Source organism: Varroa destructor, unplaced genomic scaffold (genome assembly GCF_002443255.2).
Source record: "Varroa destructor unplaced genomic scaffold, Vdes_3.0 BEIS01000005.1, whole genome shotgun sequence".
NCBI classification, from domain to species: domain Eukaryota; kingdom Metazoa; phylum Arthropoda; class Arachnida; order Mesostigmata; family Varroidae; genus Varroa; species Varroa destructor.
The window spans coordinates 21,286,307-21,300,351 of record NW_019211458.1 but is presented as its reverse complement, the minus strand read 5'-3'; the positions used below and the strand labels follow the sequence as shown (position 1 = coordinate 21,300,351).

Genomic DNA, 14,045 nt, shown 5'->3' with positions numbered 1-14,045 from the left:
ACAGAAAAGAGGTTTCACATTTGCCAAGTTCAAGCTGTCCTCTGAAAGACTTTTACATACGTAAGAGCTAGGCTAGATTTAGGTAGAGGCTAAGGGAGTCTAGAGGACTGGAACACGAAGTTGGAGCTCACGATGGAGCACCCGAAGTCGAGAGAGAAGCAGAATATGAGCCAATAAGACATCGCACGAGAACACAGCGAGGCTGCTTGGAATATAAAGAAAACGTCTCGTGGATCTGAGGGCCTGCGTGTGTGAGGCGAACATTATAAAATGAACTACAGTGTGGAAACGGCAAAAAGGTGTCAACCCAAAAGAAATATTGTAGTGATTAAAACGGAATAAGAAACAGAAACGAACCGAGCAGATATCGAAAAAATAAGTACAACATAAACAGAAGCGAAAGAGGAGTCAATGCGCAAGGCAATGGATATGACTATACTCTTCTTCATGATTTTTATAGTATAGAGCCACTCGACAAAAGTCGCCGCCCGCACAAGCTTTGGTAGTTGGTATTCGACTTCGTGCACAAGATCTGAATCAGGGAACTCAGCTCTCCGTTTAACGGATCGAATAGAGGCCCGATTGAGTCAACTGACGGCAAAGCGTCTGCGCTACCGAAGATGTACGTATACATTTATATAGACGACTATAAGCGTATCTTCGTCTTTGAGTCTTGAGGAAAAAGGGAGCGAGGCTGGAAACTTCAATGCACAACTGAACCAGCTAAAGATTGCTTTCTAATGGGAAGACATACATTTTAATCGGTACTTCTAACAGAAAATAGAATGAATGTACAAACTAATGTTCGCCTTCTATCCGTTTGATCGCGCACTGGACCCAGGAAGATTAAGCGGAAATTCACATGGGGTAAAACAAAAAAAGCTAGGACTATTCTCTAATACGTTGGTGTTGAACCCAGGCGTAGAAGTCTGCGAAAAACATTTTAATGGTTATTAACATCTCTGAGTCCTGGAACCTGATCCCATTTCGTTTGAAGAGATGAGTTCAATATAATAAGTGATTAATAAGATCACTTTGTATTCCGTCAGATGAGTTAAACTGGATTTGAATGCCGCCTGATAGGTCGAAGCGCTGATTCATTGTGGTTTTCCTTCGTCGTTACGAACCCTTTCGTTATTTTTAGGTTCCTATGATTCCTAACCTAAAGCGATGAGAATATCGTTTATTTTTTTTTTCTTGCCTATTAGAGAGAGATTTTCTTGTCTAATAGAATCATCTCGATAGGACATTACAAATATTTTTCGTTGTTTCGTGCATTTAGCAAATTTCTATATTTGGACGCTAAACACGACCGCTAGTCTTGTACTTTAGTTATAACTTGACTGTACATGTCCCGCTCTGCTTCATCGTTATTACTGTTATTATTTGTTGTTATTGTTAATATTGTGTCTGTTAAAGATTTCTACTGATTTTTTTTTTAGAATTCTGTGGACAACGGATGTGAGCAAAGCTGTGTTGTAATGCATTCACTATATTACGACACGTAGCCATAACGATTTACTTCTAAAAAAAATTAACAAAATCTGTAGCTTAGTTTCGAATCAACGCAAATGCTCGTTGGAGTTTTTCTGCTAGCTGATGTTTAATTTGCCCGTGGCCTAACGACAGAGAATTATATGGCCTGTTAGAACGTTTCCAACATCGGGTCATTTCTAGGCCTTGAACTTATGGTTTGGAAAGGCTTCCCATACTCTCGATGCTTCCTTGAATCATCTAATGAGCACTCTGAGGGGTTGGATCTTTTGAACAGAATATAGATCGACGAAACCTATCATTGATACCGCATTCATACTTTCAGCATGTAAGTGAAAAAGCCGGCAACTTATCGCTCTTTTGGCAACTTATAGCTTCGATAGCTAATTCAACCGGTCCTTCCACTTCTTCCGAAGAGCTCGCTTGCCGAAAGGCTACCAGCCCAGCCTGTCTGGGCTCGTTATGACTGTATGTGCTCGCCGCTAACGCTGAATGCCCGTGTGAATCATAAAAGTTATCTCTGTCTTCTCCTAGGGATGACTGAACCTTAAGTCCTTAATCAATATTCTAGTTTTTTTCCGACGAAATTACCTATACTGGAAAGTTTTCCCTCATTTTATCGTAATACTATGTGTACTTTTGAATTCGATTTTTATTATTATAGACAGAAAGGTAATGACATATTTTGTGATACGCTTGATATTTAAGTAAGCAGATGCTTTTATGAACTAACATATGTCAAGTAAAATTGGTGATATTATAGTTATTTCTACAAAAATAGAATTTATTTGTGACACGTCTTGATCGGCGAAGTTGAGTTAACTTCTACGGCCATAACTGCCCGCAAAATGTACGTGAAACATGGCTTTCTCTGCAAAGAAAGCTAGCTACTTCTATGTCGAGCTATATATCTATGTAGAGCGTAATTAGTTAGCGTAATAATGAAGTACCTTCAAAAATTGAAATGGAAATATTTGATACGACAAAAGCCCATGAGCTTAACTATGGAAAACACGTATAACAAGAGAGACATTCATCTTAGCCAAGTTGGCAACGATCGCTTCGTGACGCGAACCCCAAAACTTTTTAGCCCGTCGGTATTTCATTTATGCATTTGAGGGTCCGTAAGTATAAGACATTATTTTGAATAGTTAATATTTATTTTTTTTTACTAGGTTGATCGTAACAACAATAACTATTATTATTATTATGATGATGAACAAATATCCCCCCGATTAGTACATGTTAAGCGCAACAAATCAGCAAGAAAGTACTGCAGTTGCATCTTCCCCTAAACTCTTCTTCTTCCTCTTTGGACATCCATCGTGGAGAATAGCAAACATAATGGACAAGATCGGGGTGGCTTACCCATCAGTTGGGCGACAAGACAACGTCTGTTTACCGTCAGCCATACTGCTCCTCCAGACAAACGGAATGTAATACATTCCGACTCAGCAAAATCGATGCAAAGAAACGGCGAAGGACTCATAAAGACGACAAATAGACGTGCCCGTGTCGTGAGCGCCATCGCCATCGCGCTTGGCTAAACGCTTCAGTATAGTCACTTGATGTTTTCTTTTGTTCCATTAAACGAACAACGGGTATTCACATCAAATTATTGTGCCGCCAGAGACATCAGGGTGAAAGAATGGTCTTCAGAACCTTCAGAGAAGGGTGATAATGGTGGGCATAACATAGTGATGGTCACCAGACGTAGTGATTACTGTCGCTTGCGAAGCCAATGGGACATATCGAGTGACGCGTTACTGATGCGGAGATGTTTTGTCCACACCGCGAACACAAGCTCACTCATGAACTAAGCAGGGCGCTCCCGCCAACCAGTTTGACTGATTGAATTTTCTAGCATTACTGCTCGATCAGCTAGTCGTTCCCACGGACCAAAGTCAATCATTGCGTCTGTGGGTCGCCTGTGATTCTTGCAGTCACCGATCTACTTTATTTTGTCTCATCATCCATTTTCGGTTCGTTGTGGCAGAGGTGACAGCCACACAAGTGTGAGTAAAATTACACTGGTAGCGGCGTTCGTTTATTCCGGAAGCCAGTTGATCGAGTTGTAGTGCCAGTTTCCTGAGAAGAGCGAGAACAGGAAACCATATCTGGGTAATTCATTGCTTCCAAGGACGGATCCAGCATTAGTTAACGTAACAATGTCAGACAAGCTACGTTAGCCGGATCGTTATTAGCACATACGCAGTTCAATAGAGCATCGCATTCGCGATGAAGATGTCACCCAGACCTCGCTCTAAGGCAACGTGAGGAACAGGTACGACCTATGCAATAGTTAGTTCACTCGATACCCCGCAACGTCTATTGGGGCCAGCGCGACGGAGTGGCGGTCAGTGGGAACAGAGAACAAGCAGGAAAGACGATGGAGGATGATGCATATCGTAATGGCAACTGTCATTAGTGAAGCATTTGCTGCTATTGTTGTAGTTACTACGCTAAACCTGGTATGACTGAGATCCTAATACTACACGGCAATGTTGTGCCTTGAAAAGTCTGGCCAATGTAAAAATACTGCAGATTGTCAAAAAAAAAAACAATATCGACGAGTATTGGGAAATTTTTATCAGTATCAATTTATTTATTTATTAATATCTCCTGCGAATTCCTGTGTTGCGGGCAGCTGTTCCAAGCTGGAATGGTGTTTAGGCAATTTTTTAAAAACATTGATGACTTAGGTAAAAAACAAGCAGTGTCCAAACAGGTTCTAGTTTCATCCTATTTGAACCCGGCCAAATGTGTCTGCACGAAATCTACTTATGTTAAAGGGATTAAACGGCTAACGATGAAGAGGACTTTGCCATCAAACACAAGTGTTAATCGTTTAGGACATGTTGTTTAGGACAGACGAGGACACAAGGCCCTCGTCTGCATGAACTCTGCGAGTCTGTAAGTCACGTTCGTTTCGGACACGCGTTTAACGTTGTGTTTTGTCACACTAATATTAGTGGAATACAACAGACTCATTCGACTCATCATCGTGTGCCCATTTGCGTTCCTTTCTTATATGCTTGTTGCTAACTGTTGTTTTAACTGAAATCGGGTTGATCGTTGATGCTATCCATTTTCCATACGTAATTTATTTGATACCGCGAGTTACATTTAAATAAATTAGGGTCGGATACAAGCTGTTCCATCGTTGCAGCATCCTCTCATTAAACAACATAGATACAATATTGCATATTAGAGTTGCTCATATTATAGTGCAGCCCAATTTTGGCCGAAAAACCTAGTTCCCCTTTCTTCAGCCAGTAAATGTTAGACTACGCTCACTTAAGCAGACGCGGCTTGCCGCATCATTTACGCGTTCTGGCCCGATAACCATTGGATCAGGTACGCGAAGGAGCGTTGTTCGACAGGTTCTCCGCGAAAAAGCAGCGATTTACTGGTTCGGCATGCTATCATTTGTTTTGCCACGTTTGATCTGGTGTGCATAACAAGTATTCATGGGCAGCAAAGACTTTCAGCCATCAGATGCGAAACCCATGAAAAAGATTTAACAGATCTGTCTGTCCCGGATCTGTTGTAAATGACGATATTTCAAATATTCCTTTTAAATAGTGCGATACCGAGCGTTTTACCCTGCTCATTTTCTAGCCGGTGATTGCGATCTGGCCTGTCGCTGTTGCCATGTAGACATACCTACTCAGCACTGTCTATAGACTTGCGTCAATGATGCCAAGCAAAAATTTACCAGTTATCATGATGACACGAACGGTTTTTAAGCGCGCATCTATCAATTTTGAATGTGAACCATTCTCGAAGTAATTATTTGGGTGCTGTTTATATGTGATAATTTCAGAAACTGCAACTGCATAAGGCTACGCTATAAGTTTCTCAAAAAAAGATCTCGGTTTTAGAGGTGTACAGCGCTGGCTATGGATGAAATTATTGGACAGCTGACCAATAACTTAGCATTTCGAAAATATTTACAAACCAAATAAAATGCATGATGCAATCCATAAAAAAATAGAGGATCCTACCTTAAGGCATTCGCAATTGTCCGATCCTTCATGGGCGATCTATTCCAGTTTCTATACATTACTCATCACAGCCAAAACCTCTTTTGCTTTGAGATGCCACAGTCACTCTTTTTCGTTTTCTCGTTGTACCTCTGCCTAGTTTTGCCCCTTCTCAGATTTTTCCAGTCACAGTTTCGCCCACTATTGCGTTTCCATCTCTCACCAGCCATACGGTCTCGTTGGTTCGATAATCGGCTATTTCATTGGGGTTCTGCTCGATGTCTAGCTGATTCGCCCACAACTCGTACGCAGTTATTCTGTAGGCCGGTTGTTCGACGTTGTCTCCCACCACATTCACATAGTAGATGGCCAGCAAGTAGCCAGATCTGGCGTCTCTTCACGTAGCTGCACTATTATTATTGTTGGGGTCACCGCCCACCCACGGACGATCACTGCGGCCGGCTTAGTGGACTATTATTTGACGAATCAATAGAATGATTACTGACAGGAATGGCGGCTGGGAGGGCACAGTGACGTCGTCGGATGAAGACAGACGTCTTGCATTGGCAGCAAAAACGAAATTGCGTTGCAGGCGTTGCTTTAAAGTTGAGAAGGGCATAACAAGCTGAAGTCGTTTGCCAATGGAAACCTTTACCTTCGGCCTGTTTCAATAAGTGCGGAGAGGCTGGTAAATTTATCTTAGGATATTCGCCGCTGCTACTGCCGGCAGCAAAGGACGCATGCATAATGTACAGATACATGATGGATGTGTGCAGTTCTAGTTCGGTTAATTCTCTTGTGTGTGCAACGACGCGCCGTCGGCGTCTGTCAGCTTCTATGGTTAAGCGAGGTCTACGTCATTCCTTTCCTACGAGCGTAGTGAGGCTGTAGCGTCTGTCACAGTTTTCGCGGCAGAGGTGATTGAGGCTCTAGCCATGGCGACTGCATCATCGAAGTCATAGAATTCATCCCTGGCGACTGATCAGCAAGGGTCGCTAATGCCGCTAATCATAATTGTTAGGCCGCGCTATAATGCTGTGAACAGCTACGCAGCTACGGCAGCAAAATGCTGCCATGAGTCACGAATAGCAAGTCGATACCAAGCGACTTCGCCAACCAGAGTAAAGGTCAACGGCAAGCAACTCCTGTTTGTCCTTTTTGCGGCGTCAGGTTCCCCTTCATCATATTACGAACAGCTCACCCCATGCGTTCACTAGAAAACTAAAGCGTGCGAATTGTTTGGCAGCCGGCGATACACGCATACCGATAAGCTGTGCCGCTCTAGTAATAACTACCAGTCAACCAATAGCCAGTGATAGATTAACAGGGCAGCATACCCAACTAGCAAATTTCCGCATCTGTTTCCGACTTGCTCTTCCCCTTTAAAGTTAACAAGAAATATAAGGTAACTTTGTTCTCAGCATTTAAAATAAATGCAATCTATCAAGATGTCTAGAAGGTATTGTTATAGAACGTTAGCGTAAGACGGCTCACGTATAGACGCACGTAGCATGTGTCATTAGCGGCAGGTTGGAGGAGTCGCCAGTAAGCCATCAGCACGAGAAACAGTCTGCGTAATCATGATATTAAACAGGCAGAACAAGATGCTGTTGCAACAGTATACTTAATCCGAGTTTTGACAATTCCCTCGTCATACTGTAACGCTGACAATGGTTTTCATTATAATAATAGCCACTGCAGTGGTACAAAGCGGATACAAGGGAAGGGCAAAAGAAAAGCGGCTGCGAGATAAGAGGGAAGGTCAATATATGACTTCTTTTTATGTTGGACCCGCGTTCAGATAGAGAGGGCGCTCTGCTGTTGTATTTTTGCCCCGCTGATGCTGCATAACGGAAGCCTCACAGACACAGTTGGGGGAGGATAAATGAGTAAAATCGTGGCGTACGGCGTCTCCTACATTTTTCATTCTCTAGCTTGAAGAACAGACAGGTAGACATCTCCGCGTGGTCCAAATAGGCGTTCCCAGCCAATAAATGCTTTCATCTCAGGCACAATTTACACGCACAGACATTTGTAGGCGATGGAACCACGCATTCGTTATATCTCCCGGCTCGTACTGCGTTGTGCCGAACGATGGCCTCAATAAATACGAATTGCAGGTCAATCTAATTAGTTTTCTTTATGTGAAGAAGAAACAAATGGATATGCCACATGCCTAATAGTAAGACGACTCGTGAAGTTGGCAAAGTAATGAGCTTTTCTGGCTAGGTGATCAGAATGACTCACTTCGCACGACCTCGCTCCTTCCCCGTAAATCTATAGCGTTGTCTCGACGCAGAGTCCTATTTGCTGACATGGGGCTAGCAAATACACACGCTTCGATCAAAGGCCATGAGAACAGTAATGCGGAAGGCGCCAGTATTGCCATGCACGCCCTTCATGTAAAAGTCTTATATACACGTACAGTGGAGCTGTTATATAAACAACGACACGTATCTACTATAGTAATTCCTTTGGATAGGTCAAGGTCCAAATATCGTTAACAATAAACTAAAGCAATAATTAGAATCATTTTCCTCTAACATAGTGCACTTTGCCCCCATGTTAGTAATTACGCTATTGGCAACACTACATTTTTAGCATTTTCTAGCCAAGTGTTATTTTTTTTTATCAGTGGCCCAGACTTGTGTCGACGTAATAAGGCGGGTCAGATACGATTTTATTCGACAGTCCGATGGGTTAGTAGAAGTAGCTGGTTCTTCGGTCTCGCCGAGTAAAAGGTACATTTGGGGCTCGTCTATTGTTTTATCACCACTGAATATTTTAGTTGGTTACATTGTGGAATACTTCTCAGTTTTGAATTGGCTGTAGATATATATATTGTGTATAATACGAATACAGAACAAACAAAGCTAATTCTGTCATTTCCAATAATTTACCTTGTTGTTGTTGTTTTGTTTTATTGATTTGTTGTTGATTTATTATAGTAGTGTCTATTCGCTATGCCCAGAACGGCATTGAGACCAGAGAAACAAGATCATGCGAACGGTTTCGTATAAATGGTATACGTGTCCCTGCTACTTGTGTACTTTTAATTAATTTGTGTCAGCTGATCGTTGTACTTAATTGGTAATTTGTAATTGCTATTTAAATTATGTTATATTCAAGCTTCATAGCCAATGAATATCAATGGTTTATCTAAGACTATGATTAACAAAATATACCATTGCATCACAGTGTTGTCAGCATGAGTACACTGTGCCCTAATGATTGAGTAAAGTCGGCCATACGATATGGGTAAGAAAGTGTACACATTTAACGTTATAGTCTATTTTTACTAATCTCAAAGCTCCTCACACACCTTCACAGTTCGATGCAGATTTATTGTGGTCTCATTTTTAAATAACTCTTCCTTCGGGCCTTTTGTCACTGCCCGAACAGTTATACCAATAATAATGGTAGCGAATAAGTCTGGCCTTGCTGTCAAACCCATCGACTAGCCCCGCACCCTTGCGACAGCCGTCCGGTTCGCGTTTCGGGATGAAGCCTCGAAGAAGGCCGAGAACAACAACGTAAGGCTGGGGACAGCCAGCTACGTAACGCAGTGTTTGAAAATAGGACCGTGGTCGACGGAAGCGACGCCAAACACAACCGAGCATTCGATCGTCTTTCTCCTGACAGCTGCTGCCTGCACTCTTGACGTCTCAATTGTCTGCCTTTGTCTTCTTTTTACACGAACAACCACTTGAGAACCTAATGAACACTGAATGAGTTTCGATTACTTTGTAGTGGATTGAGCTTGGCGAAGCATCCGACCTGCATCCAGCGCGTTTCCGTTTGCCTGCTTGGTTGCAACGTACAGCCTGCTACCGACATTCCCCTTGTTAGGGCTCGTCAAAACGCCATTGGACATCGCGATTCTTGAGAAGACTGGCGAAGCTTCTTCACTTGTTTGTCTCGAAAACGGTACGACCCTTACTATGTTGTAGCTTATGTACGCACACTGGCCGACGTCATGGAGTCCTATCGCGGTCCATGCGGCAGCACTGAACGACAGTCAGTTTTCTTCGACCAGCAATAACGCGGTGGATAATGAACGGAACGTATCAGCAACGTCAACAGTCTAACTGAGTAACACCTTCACCTGGCCCCGCCAAATATACTCTTCAAAGATGGTCAAACATGTACGCATACAGACACAGATGTGTAAAGCAATGCAGCATCAATCCAGAATACGAAACGCGTGGCTAGAAGAAGAAGAAGAATCATAGTGAACGCCGCTAGTACTGACTGCAATTATTAATTATAGTAGTTATAAAGAAGTTGCGGAAAACCGCATTAAAAAACCAATTTGCAGGTTAAGCTCAATACAATGTCTCTATAAGATGAGTGTTTATACAGGTACGTGCATCCCTTAACAGCACAAATACTTATATGTAGTCAATACTATGGGAAGTGCTGATGGCCAATGTACGACCAGGCAATAAACATCGGAAAAATACTGCTGGTTCCTAGAAACGTTAGAAATGAGTTTCGAACTTTCAATCTATACCTAACTGACATGCGTGTTAACTGAGGAATCAGTACAGTTCAGACGCGTGGTTCTTGTTCAGATTGGCCTCCTAGGGGGGTGCGGGGGAAACAGGTTCCCTGAGGCGAAAACAGTTTCGGGATTTACTGACCTGAAATAATAATAAATAGTCTCGAGGTCCTGCAAAGCTCCAAATTCACCGAAATTGAATTTTTCCGAAATTTAATAATATCCTTGTCATAAATACTATCATACAATAGTTCAGTCGACCATAGATTCCTTTGCTTCTTCCTTCATACACCACAACAAAAGTCTGCCATTTTATACCTTGTTTATTCCATGTAAAACAACTTACTAGAGCGTTTCTGCCATAAATGTGAAATATTGCAAATGACCTCTGATGCTTTGAGACTTAAATTTCCAAAAAATTCGACGACCTCTCCTTTGATTGGAATATCCATTTGAATTTCCACCTATTTCTGAATAGTATTTGGGTTACTTTTATGTCGACATTTAATATCACGGCACGCGTGCCGAGAATGATTATTGCAGAAAACCACCTTATTCTACGCAATGTTTTCTATTTCTAGGATGGAAATAGATATTGAACGAAAGTAAGTTTCTTGCAAACTTTCCTGTTCGCATATCTTATATCTTTCAACTATTTATTATTTTATCAGTGGTTTTCCTATACGCGTGCGATCCAATGGCGGACTATTTTGGATACTCCTTTGGCACTCAGCTTTTCTCTTGCTATACATTCGTTCTTTCTTTGCATCCGTTCGTCGACGCAGACGTTCGCTCGGTTAGACTGGGGAAAGACCACCATGGTATATAAATGGTTCCGTTTTTAATCCGTAGTGTTTAAAAAGGGCTCGGTCTGCACGAAATTTTCATGCCCTCGGTGCTATTAGCCATGGTGCTTGCGGGAAGCTTCCGCGTTGTATGGTGTGTATGCGAAAATGTATTGTAGTAGAGTAGCCACCTAATTTGATGGTCGCAGGAGAGACTCTTTTTGATCGCCATGTGTACGTGGGTCCTGCTGTTGGGCCGCCGTGTGTAGCGACGCTGTTGTAGCAGGCTGCCGATTACGTACTCGCTTTCTACGCTGCTTTTCTATATTCTGTCCTGCAGAGAGTTATCACCCTCACAGTCAACACCTAGGCATAAGTAGTACAAATACACTTTTCACTCAACATTGGCTCAGCTGCACCTATTCCGGTCGAAGTACGCGCCGAGATTAAGCTGAGGGTTGAGGGGGCATATTGACTTAGCTTGTGCAGCAGTCGTTGTACACATACCGTAGACGCACCCTACACGCACGGGTACCGTCGGTACAATCATGCATCCATATGCCTACAACCAACGGAAGGATCGCAGGTAGAAGTGCTCCGCAATCTAATAAAGAGAGCACAGCGTACCAAAGAGAATTATCACTGCTGTAAGAGTAGACGGAGCGGTAATGGATGATTGAAGCAAGTGACTAGATTGACGTACTGCTTTGTTTTTCTCCATCTCAGGACTTTTGAATCTCCGCGGCAAATGCTCTTTACCCCACGTTCGCGTCACCACGGTGCTCTCCCTTCCTTTGAGCTATGTAGAGTACCTGTTTGTTGTCTGGAAAGCTCGACTCCAACCAAATTCTAGCCCTTTCCGAACAAACCAGGTAGTTTTAGCTTGCTTCAACCATTTCTGCAGTCTATTTTTACCCCATGAACTTGTACATGGGATGCCTTCACTCCCGTACCCCAGTAAGTCGTAACTCTATCGCCCTTCCCTTATCTCAACTCTATCGCTTCTTTTCGTCCATGCTGGCTTCAACCTAGTCACGCGTACCACGTTAGTTCGTTTTTCTTTTTTTATACCCGCCATTGCTAGTCTCCTTAATCCCTGGGTAACAGCCCCTAACCTTCATAGTACAGGACATTGGAGTCGGCTAGAAGCGATGTCGTGGTGTTGTTCCACTAGTTTCCTGCGACTGGACCAAAGAAAATCCTACCGTCCAGAAACAACAAAACAGGTAAACGGCGGTTACAGCATGAGTCGTAGTACTATAGTGGTGTGTAGGTATAAGGACGAACTTCTGCATCGCCGTCCATGTGTGTGTAACGGCTATTCCACCAAGATCAACGTGTCCAGCAAAAAACGCGTTATTTTTGTTGTTACAAAGGTCGCAGCAGGGTTCAAGTAGGAAATCTGCAAGAAGCAGAAATTTGTACGTTGGATACTTGGGTAAAAGGAGAAACGTGTAGAGGCGTCGAAAGTAGATTAGAATGGGGCACGCGAGAGGCTGCATTGTGCACCAAACAACACACTTAGCAAAAGCGACAGAAAAAGGAAAAGGGAACTGGTGAGGAAGAAAGAAAAATATAATTACACTGCACACGTAGATAAAAAGTTCATTCGACCGCTTTTCCTTATTCTGACAACGAGATCGAGGTAAATAGGGAGTGTCTGCTGGGTCACCCCGGTGTGATAATTTGTCGAAATTGATTGAACCAATTATTGATTCATTTCTATTTAATAGCTCATAAAAAAAAGCGGACTAGTTCCATAAGAATATTAACGATCAATGGAAAGCGATTTTGTTAAAAAGTAACGCAATTGTTTTTTATTTTAAGTTACTGTTCAGGTTTTACTTTACGCTAATTATGCCTTGTGAGTATATGCAATGACCCTATCTAGCGCGTCTGTCTTAGGTTTCTTCGGTTAAACTTCATAAATTACTCCATAAAACACAATAGTTTGAAAAAACAACCTCAGAAACGACAACACTATAGCACTTAATAGGTAGCTACGGACATTCGTGTCTGATATAAGATAGGTGAGTATAAGAAATGAAGTTGACATTTACTAATTATTGAAAACAAACCGACCTCTGATAAACTACATACCGTGCACCTTTTAGTAATTTCTGTGATTCTAGAGTGCCTACAACATAAACTAAATATGCTTTTCTGCCAATCTGGTGTACTTTTACCGAGTACGTTTGCAAAGATCGTTTCAAAATATTTCTGCTTAGGGAACAGTTTGCATGGGAAACTGGGAGCAAACGGCGATCAATTTGGGATAAGAGGGTGTTTTTAGTGAATTTCATTCGTCGACCCGTCTATCTAGTTATTTTTTTACCTCAATCAGCGTCACACATCCTTAGGGTTGTTCCAGTACAGATAGCGATATCGAATTTGCAATGTCATATGTACTAGCCCCTTGCCTAGCCCAGTATTTAGTAGTCAACAAAAAAAACTTGCTTGCAGCGTGACGGGAAACATCTCATGCTTACAGGATAGCTTATTTCGTCTGTTCGCCTATATGCACATATACTAGTGACAACACGAAAATGTATTAACAAGCAGAAGGTTCCTTCTAAAATGCTAAAGTTGATCAACGTTTTGCCGTTTCAAAGCCTTACTCATGTCGGTGCCGTATCACTCTGCTGTTCCTCTTTTCAGCCGGATTTCACTTGAAGCATAAGATACTTCGTTCACCTTTTTTGTTGCAGAAAAGAAGTCGAAGACGTTTAAGTAGGTGTAACCACATCAGTAACTTGTTTTTAAAATAGTCATCGCTTCAAAATACTATGCCGTTTTAAAACACTAGAACGAGTATTTAGCGAGCAGAATGTCGTTTGGTGACACTCGTTCATAAGTTACATTTACTTAGACGAGTAAACTATTATGGGGCAAAACTAATGATTAGAATCAATCTATTGCTATGTTATTCTTCTGCATCTATTCGCTTGAAGAAAATCGTCTGCAATGCGTTGTCTATCGTAGAGCGCAAATTCGGTCGATGGTTCTGTGACATGGATCAAACAAGAAGCTTTTTGACCAACGTGTTCAAATGATATCTCTAATTTTGCTAATACGTGGGCGTCGATACTATCGTCAACTACTATTGAAAATCAGAAAGCGCGCGATTGAAGTTCTATCGTAACCGTTGTATTTTAGCCACAGCACAGTCGCGTAACGGCCGACATCGAGAAAGAGCGTTCGCCTAGTAAACGATGCCACCAACAGCAGAGGGTTTGCAATAATGGCCGCATTAACCGCTTCTGCAGTGCCGTTCCCAGC

General features: G+C 42.3%; 1 protein-coding gene across 2 annotated transcripts in view; it reads right to left on the bottom strand.

Moving 5' to 3' along the window:
• LOC111251404 (uncharacterized) overlaps positions 1 to 6,101 on the bottom strand; it is a 55,078-nt gene extending 48,977 nt beyond the window's left edge. Inside the window, exons 1-2 of one of the 2 annotated variants that reach the window (XM_086990757.1) lie at positions 5,502 to 6,101; positions 2,863 to 3,582 (exon numbers count right to left, since the gene is read on the bottom strand). In XM_086990757.1, coding sequence (XP_086846883.1) covers positions 2,863 to 2,939 — 77 coding nt within the window. In that variant the 5' untranslated portion in view covers positions 2,940 to 3,582; positions 5,502 to 6,101. The remainder of the gene's footprint in view (positions 1 to 2,862; positions 3,583 to 5,501) is intronic. The other variant, XM_022807955.2, reaches the window with a different exon arrangement.
• Positions 6,102 to 14,045: the final 7,944 nt, after the last annotated feature.